This window comes from Ahaetulla prasina, chromosome 1 (assembly GCF_028640845.1).
Source record: "Ahaetulla prasina isolate Xishuangbanna chromosome 1, ASM2864084v1, whole genome shotgun sequence".
Taxonomy (NCBI): Eukaryota; Metazoa; Chordata; class Lepidosauria; order Squamata; family Colubridae; genus Ahaetulla; species Ahaetulla prasina.
The window spans coordinates 372,397,415-372,406,232 of NC_080539.1; the positions used below are offsets into that span (position 1 = coordinate 372,397,415).

Consider the following 8,818-nt stretch of genomic DNA (forward strand, 5'->3'; position numbering starts at 1 on the left):
TTCCTTTCCTTTCCTTTCCTTCCCTTCCCTTCCCTTCCCTTCCCTTCCCTTCCCTTCCTTTCCCTTCCCTTCCTCATCTATTTACTTCTTTTTCTTCCCTTCCCTTCCCTTCTCTTGCTTGTCTATTTACTTCCTTCCCTTCCCTTCCCTTCCCTTTCCTTTCCTTTCCTTCCCTTCCTTCCTTCCTTCCTTCCTTCCCTTCCTTTCCCTTCCCTTCCTCATCTATTTACTTCTTTTTCTTCCCTTCCCTTCCCTTCTCTTGCTTGTCTATTTACTTCCTTCCCTTCCCTTCCCTTCCCTTCCCTTCTGTTCCCTCCCTTCCCTTCACTCTTCCCTTCCCTTTTCTGAAATGGCTTTTAAAAAAAATAAATGGTGTTTTCTCTCTACATTTTTTGACTCGAACCATTGGCAAGATTGGCCCTGGTTTTTAAGAAAGGAAGGGTTTTTTTGGGGGGTGCGATAGGTTGGATTGGTAGGGAAGGATAAAATTATCTTTGGACCTGACAGCTGAAAAGTGTGTGAGTAATCTTTATTCCTTAGGTTGAATTTTAAAGCCTCACAATTATTATTATTATTATTTTTTTTTAACAAATGTGACATGAGCCATGCTGAGTTCAGCAGGAGAGTGACATCAAGGTAGATGTTTGGGTAAAAATAGCATCTTTGGAAGAGTCTGCTTTTCCCTCCCCTAAGATTTGTGTGTTGAACTTTCGTTGTCTTAGCCAGATGGATTTTCAAGGAAAACTTGAAATAGCCCCACTGTACCAAAATCCTAAGAGCCTTTAAAGGGGAACTGGGAAGGAGGGAAACGTAGCCAAAAACAGAAGCTACCAAACCGCAATTTAATATTTTGTTAAAGATAGGAGCAGTGAGATTATAAAGGATTTTGTTTAATGCTTAGGTTTGTCTCCTAATCTGTGCCGTTTTGGATGGAATAACGTCTTAAAAGCCCAGCTGTTTCCCTGGGAAAGAAACGCTAGGAATGAGACAAGCCAAGGCAGGCTTTGAATTATTATTGGTGATAATAAAAATAGCGATAATAATAACTATTATAACAATATAACATTCCGAATTTGCAAAAAAAACCAACAAAAAACACCCTACTAGGAACTGCCTACATATAGAATCAAGATCACGTGAAGTGTTAGTGCCACTTTATAATGCCTTGATAAGGCCACACTTGGAATATTGCATCCAGTTTTGATCGCCACGATGTAAAAAAGATGTTGAGACTCTAGAAAGAGTGCAGAGAAGAGCAACAAAGATGATTAGGGGACTGGAGGCTAAAACATATGAAGAACGATTGCAGGAACTGGGTATGCCTAGTTTAATGAAAAGAAGGACTAGGGGAGACATGATAGCAGTCTTCCAATATCTCAGGGGTTGCTACAAAGAAGAGGGAGTCGGGCTGTTCTCCAAAGCACCTGAGGGTAGAACAAGAAGCAATGGATGGAAACTAATCAAGGAGAGAAGCAACCTAGAACTAAGGAGAAATTTCCTGACAGTTAGAACAATTAATAAGTGGAACGACTTGCCTGCAGAAGTTGTGAATGCTCCAACCCTGGAAATTTTTAAGAAAATGTTGGATAACCATCTGTCTGAGCTGGTGTAGGGTTTCCTGCCTGGGCAGGGGGTTGGACTAGAAGGCCTCCAAGGTCCCTTCCAACTCTGTTGTTATATTATATTATATTATATTATATTACCTTAACAGCTGTTCCGTCCTTGGTTAGGATTTGAACTGTTAAAACTTTTACCAATCCCAGACTGTGAATCAAATTGAAGATTAAATTAATAATAATGACAAGAATAACAAGAACAGTAACTGTCCTTTGTTAGACTGAATCATCAGAGAATGCCCAGTCTAAAGATAATTTCTGTTGGATGAATCAACACAACAATAGAATAGAGAATAGTGAATAACAGAGTTGGAAGGGACCTTGGAGGTCTTCTAGTCCAACCCCCTGCTCAGACAGGAAACCCGGTACCATATCAGACCAATGGCTGTCCAACATCTTCTTAGAAACTTCCAGTGTTGGAGCATTCACAACTTCTGGTGGCAAGCAGTTCCACTGGTTAATTGTCCTCACTGTTAGAAAGTTTCTCCATAGTTCTAAGTTGCTTCTCTCCTTGATTAGTTTCCATCCGTTGCTTCTTGTTCTACCCTCAGGTGCTTTGGAGAATAGCTTGACTCCCTCTTCTTTGTGGCAACCCCTGAGATATTGGAGGACTGCTATCATGTCCCCCTTGGTCCTTCTCTTATGATATACAATTGAAAAGGTTTATTGATATACTTACAACAACCCAGTGAGGTAGGCCACACATTTGAGAAAGCAGCTTTCTGGAATTTGTTGAAATCTTAAATGCCTTTTTCGGTGCAGCCTCCAGAGTTCCTCTTATAAGGTTTGGTGTGGCATCGATTGGATAAATAAAATAAAATAAAATGTAAAACAATTGCCTAGCGATAATTTGCAGGCCGACATTGCCAAAACTGTATACGTCTGGCCAATTTACAGCAAAATCTGGTTTTTGTGTATTGGTCTGTAGAAATTTGCAGGAAAAAAAATCCCCTCATAAATCTTCATCCAGCTGTGCTTATTAGTCTGAGATATATATGTTCCATCCATATTCTCTCCATAGCAATAACTCCCCAGTCAGTGGTGAAAGGCAAATTTTTTTACTACCAGTTCTGTGGGTGTGGCTTGGTGGGTGTGGCAGGGAAAGGATACTGCATAATCTCCATTCACACCCCACTCCTGGGGGAAGGATACTGCAAAATCCCCATTCCCTCCCCACTCCTGAGGGAAAGCTATTGCAAATTCCCCATTCCCACCTCATTCCCTTGAAGTGCGCTCGGAGGCTTCAGTTAGTCCAGAATGCAGCTGCGCGGGTGATAGAGGGAGCTACGCGTAGCTCCCATGTAACACCGCTCCTGCGCAGACTGCACTGGCTGCCTGTGGCCTTCCGGGTGCACTTTAAGGTGTTGGTTATGACCTTTAAATCGCTCCATGGCTTAGGACCTGGGTACTTACGGGACCGCCTGCTGTTACCACACGCCTCCCACCGACCCGTACGCTCCCATAGAGAGGGACTTCTCAGGTGCCGTCACAAACAATGTCGGCTGGCGGCCCCCAGGAAGGGCCTTCTGTGGGGCTCCCACACTCTGGAACGAACTTCCCGGTTTACGCCAAATACCCGACCTTCGGACATTTCGTCGCGAACTCAAGACTCATCTTTTATCCGCAGGGCTGGCTTAAATTGGGATTTTAATGTTTAAATTTATTAATTTTAAACGGGGTTTTCTTAGTATGGTAAATTTTAATCATTGGGCTAATTTAAAATAAGTTTTTTAAATCGTATTTTAAACTTGTATATTGTATTGTCGGTTTTATTATGCCTGTACACCGCCCTGAGTCCTTCGGGAGAAGGGCGGTATAAAAATCAAATCAAATAAATAAATAAATAAATAAATTCCAAGGGAAGGATACTGCAAAATTCCCATTCCCATCACACTCCAGGGGAAGGATATTGCAAAATCCTCATTCCCACCCCACTCCAGGGGAAGGATATTGCAAAATCCCCATTCCCTCCCCACTCCAGGGGAAGGATACTGCAAAATCCCCATTTCCTCCCGATCAGCTGGGACTCGGGAGGCAGAGAATAGATGCGGGCGGGACAAGTCAGAATTTTTATTACCGGTTCTCTGAAGTACTCAAAATTTCCGCTACCGGTTCTCCAGAACTGGTCAGAACCTGCTGAAACCCAGCTCTGGATCGAGGGATCAAGGGATGGATAGATAGAGGTGGATGGCTAGAGTAAGTAATGAAAAAGAGAGAGAGAGAGAGAAGGAGACAGAGAGAAAGAGGGAAAAAGAGAGAGAATGAGAAAGTGAGAGAAAGAAAGAGAGGGGGGAGAAAGTGAGAGAGAGAAGGGCGGAGAATGTGAAAGAGAGAGTAAGAGATCTATATTAGATGAGGTCCATATTTTATAGTTGAAAATCTCTCTCATCTGGATGGATGGATGGATGGAGGGAGGGATGGATAAATAATAGATAGATAGAGATGGATGGATGGAGTAAGTAATGAAAGAGAGAGAGCGAAACAGAGGTGGAGACAGAGAGAAAGGGACAAAGAGAGAGAGAAAGTGAGAGAAAGAACGAGCGGGGGAAGAAAGTAAGAGAGAGAAGGACGGAAAATGTGAAAGAGAGAGAAAGAGAGAGGGAGAAAGAGAGAAAGAGAGATTCATATTAGTTGAAGTCCACATCTTATAGTTGAAAATTTCTGGATGGATGGAGTAATTATATGGGTGGATGGATGGATGGATGGATGGATGGATGGATGGATGGATGGATAACAGTTAGATAAAGATGGATGGAGTAAGTAATGAAAAAGAGAGAAAAAGAGAAAGATAGAAACACACACAGAGAGAACAGAAAAAGAGAATGAAAAAAAGAAAGAAAAAGTGACTGAGAAAAAGAGGAAGTGAGTGAGAAAGTGAAAGACAGAGAGAGAGAGAGAGAGAGAGAGAGAGAGAGAGAGAGAGAGAAATGGTCCTAAATCTCTTATTGCAGTGCTGTTGTAACTTTGAACGGTCACTAAACGAACGGTTGTAAGTCGAGGACTATCAATACAGGGTGAAATAACCACTCCGCTTCCCTTTCCTTCTTCACATCAGGAGCAGTGATGGATAGCAACTAATCCGGATTACCAATCCCGATTCACACGGATGATCTCAAGTGAGAATTTGAAGATCTTGTTCAGTTCTTAGTTGGCTTGTCCGTCTCGCCGGAAATTTTTTGGGGGGTTGCTGTCCTCCACCGACCTCGGATAAACCATGGCCAAATGGTTTAAGGATTACCTCAGTTTTGGGAGCAGGAGGTCTCCCCCGCAGCCCCCCAAGCCAGATTACACCGAGAGTGACATTTTAAAGGCCTATCGGGCCCAGAAGAGTTTAGATTTTGAGGATCCCTACGATGACGGGGAAGGCAAATCCGATCCGGATCCCGGAGGCTCGCCGAATAAGGGGTGCGGCTGCACTGGCAATTTGGAAGGGAAATATGGGTCGCCCAAACATCGTCTCATCAAAGTGGATGCCTCCGATCTTAACCGGAGCAAGGCTCTCCTTGCCACGGCGGGCGAGGACTCAGCCATCCCGTCAGATCAGGTAAAATGCGGTTTCTAGTCCCTCTTGTGTGTCCTGGGATGGTTTCGTCCCTGGGGCGGGGGAGGGAGGGGGGGAGGAAAGAGGCATCTGGTTTTCCGCTTTATTTTCGGAGGGCTTGAGAATTTCACATCCCTCTGGAGGTATTTGTGAGTTGATTTTTTTTTTAGGGTTGGCAGGGTTGGTGGAGTGGCATTTTCCACGTCGTTCCCGAAAAAGTTCCCGTGTCAAAGTTGAAATTGTGTTGTATGGGTAGTCCTCGACTTATGACTGCATGTATGCTGTTAAGTGAGAAATCTGCTAAGCGAGTTTGGCCCCCGTTGTACAACTTTTCTTGCCGCGGTTGTTAAGTGAATCACGGCCGTTGTTAAATGAATAACATGGCTGTTAAGTGAATCTGGCTCCCCCATGGACTCTTGCCTTGTCAGGAGGTCGCAAAAGCGGATCAGGTGTCCCAGGGATGCCGCAACCGTCATAATTGTGAGTCAGTTGCCAAGCGTCTGAATTTTGATCATGTGACCAGAGGGATGCTGCAATCGTCGTAAGTGTGAAACAATTGAGCCCTAAATTTCTGCTACTGTGCGAGACGGTTGTTAAGTGAGTTTTTCTCCCTTTTATGACCTTCCTTGCGACAGTTGTTGAGTGAATCGCTACAGTTGTTAAGTTAGTAATGCAGTTGTTAAGTGAATCTTGTCAGAAGGTCGCAAAAGGGGATCACGTGACCCCAGGACTCTGTAATCGTCATAAATACGAGTCAGCTCCCAACCATCCAAATATCGATCACTTGACCATGGGGATGCTGCAATGGTCGTTAAGTGTGAAAATCGGTCATAAGTCCCTTTTTTCAGTGCCGCTGTCACTTCTAACAGTCACTAAACGAATGGTTGTTAAGCCGAGGACTTCCTCAAACGCCAGAAGGAAACATTTGACAACCAAGTTCGGCATTTTTCTCTACCCATTTCCCCCGGTGTCAAATTTCTTCCTGATTTTTGAGAATAACTTTTGAGAAAGGACTCACAAAATGAGTTTTTAATGGATGCCGGTTAGAGGGGGAATTCACATAATTGAACAACTGGTTCGCCCCAGCACCGAAAATTGTTGTGGTCCATCAGCAGCCTACGGACCTGGCAACGGAGTCGGACAGCGATGAGGCTGAGGTGGGGCCAGGGCCATTGGGGAGTGAGGTGCGGATTCCAGAGCCTCCAGAGGCTGACAGTAGTGAGGCAGAGGAACAGGAGGAGCCCGTTCCTAATGCACGCATGAGAAGAGCTGCCAGGAGGCAAGAGCAGCTCAAGCAGAGAGGACGACTCAGGAGTAAGGCCAGGAGATGATTGGCCCCTCTCATAAGGCTTAAAACAGACCAGCACCAGTGTTTCAGCTTTGCCAGAAAACAACGTTGTAGCTGCGTCTTCTGCTTCATCTTCTGCTTCGTGTACGACTTTGTTTTTGTGGAAGGGTCTTTGGCAGTTTGCCTAATTGGACTCTGGTTTGCGATAGGATTGAGGAATTCGTCTTGGGAGGCATTTCTTTAACTTTGAGTTGAACGATGCTGGGAATGAAGTAATTCCCAGCTGTTCGAATAAAGTTTGTTTTTCCACGGACTAATTTTATTACTACCTACTTCAGCCTGGGTCACAACAAAAATGTGAGCGAGTGCGGCCTTCTGCGCATGCGCTTTGGTCTCGCAAGCGCTTGAAAAACCCAGTTTAATAGGACGGCATAGCACCGCGGCGGGTGGGCAGGCCCACCTGCAGGTCACCACTAACAGTTCTCTCGAACCGGTAGGAACCGTCTGAATCCCACCCCTTGGTGCCAGTGTGTTCGCAGAAGGAAAGCGACCATAAAGGTTATATCTTATCTTAAAAGCAGAAAGATACCGAAAAATTTGGACTTCAGGAGGCGCCGCTCTAAAAAAATCAAATCGATGAGGCAGCAGATCATGTGATGGATGTTACTGAAAACATAAACCATTTTTAAAAACAAACAAACCAGCAACAACATTCTGCTAAAGGGCTTTGACTAGACCTGTCGGTGCCGTTTTGATCGGTAGCCGCCCTTCCCACATCAATCATGCGCTTTTGACACTCAGTTGTCAAGTGGTTTGTCTGTGCGGGGTGGAGGGAAAGGAAGCAAGGCTTCCGGAAGAGCCGTTGATGGGCTGGTTGGTGGGGCTAGTCCTCATTAAAGCTGGAACAGTAGCGGTAGGGAGTTGAAAGCCAAATGGAGTAGCTTCTATGATAATATTTTGTTTAGTGAACCAGGTGTCAGATTAGAAATCAGGAGGCGGTAAGTTTTAGTTCCGCCTGAGGCTGGGTGACTTTGGGCCAATCGCCAGGAAACGGTGAGTTCTAGTCCCGCCTTAGACATGAAAGCCATCTGAGTGACTTTTGGCTAATCACTAGGAGATGATGAGTTGAAGAGATCCCCAATTAGCCATGAAAGCTGGCTGGGTAACTTTTGGCCAATCACCAGGAGACGGTGAGTTCTAGTCCCGCCTTAGCCATGAAAGCTGGCTAGGTGACTTTTGGCCAATCACCAGGAGATGGTGAGTTCTAGTCCCGCCTTAGCCATGAAAGCTGGCTAGGTGACTTTGGCCAATCACTAGGAGACGGTGAATTCTAGTCCCGCCTTAGCCATGAAAGCTGGCTAGGTGACTTTTGGCCAATCACCAGGAGACGGTGAGTTCTAGTCCCGCCTTAGCCATGAAAGCTGGCTAGGTGACTTTTGGCCAATCACCAGGAGACGGTGAGTTCTAGTCCCGCCTTAGCCATGAAAGCTGGCTAGGTGACTTTTGGCCAATCACCAGGAGACGGTGAGTTCTAGTCCCGCCTTAGCCATGAAAGCTGGCTAGGTGACTTTTGGCCAATCACCAGGAGACGGTGAGTTCTAGTCCCGCCTTAGCCATGAAAGCTGGCTAGGTGACTTTGGCCAATCACCAGGAGTTTGTAATTGAAGCTATTTGTTTAACAACTGTGGCAGAAAAGGCCTTAATGTCAGGCCTGATTCACTTAACAACCATCATGCTTAGCAACAGAAATGTTGGTCCCAATTCCCGTTGCTAAGCAAGGTAGTTGTTAAGTGAGTCACCTCAGTTTTTATGATCTTTTTTATGACCGTCATAAATACGAGCCGGTTGCCGAGGGTCTGAATTGTGATCATGTCACCCATGGGCATGCCGCTATGGTCGTAAGTGCGAGGATCAGTTGCTGGTCACATTTTTCATCGCCACAAAACCCGAGGATGCTACAACCCTCGTCAATCCATGCCAGTTGCCAGGCACCCTAATTCTGACGGTCGTAAGTGCGAGGATCAGTCGTGACTTTTTCAGTGCCGCCGTAACTCGGAAGAGTCGCTAAACGAATGGGCACAAGTCGAGGACTTCCCGTAATTAAGGTAGCTTCTGACTTGTGTGTGTTTAATGTGCTTCTACGTGTCTGTAGCCAGAACTGGGTTTTTGAGATAGTTTTAGCCCCTCAGGGGTAAAAAAGAAAAAAAAAGAATTTTTCAAAGAGACCCCAACTGTTTCCATTTTATATTCTCAATTTTCCCTCCTGCCCTTTTAAAATTATATCCCTGCAGAGGTGCCACCGGAGGCTTCATAAATACGATGCTATTTTTGATTCATTATGTAATTCTAATATGTTTATGGTATTATTCATGA

At 45.1% G+C, this 8,818-nt stretch overlaps 1 protein-coding gene across 1 annotated transcript in view; it reads left to right on the forward strand.

Annotated features, from left to right (window-relative positions):
• SHD (Src homology 2 domain containing transforming protein D) overlaps window positions 1-8,818 on the forward strand; it is a 168,625-nt gene that overhangs the window by 93,327 nt on the left and 66,480 nt on the right. Inside the window, exon 3 of the mRNA XM_058163606.1 lies at window positions 4,672-5,160. Coding sequence (XP_058019589.1) covers window positions 4,831-5,160 — 330 coding nt within the window. The 5' untranslated portion in view covers window positions 4,672-4,830. The remainder of the gene's footprint in view (window positions 1-4,671; window positions 5,161-8,818) is intronic.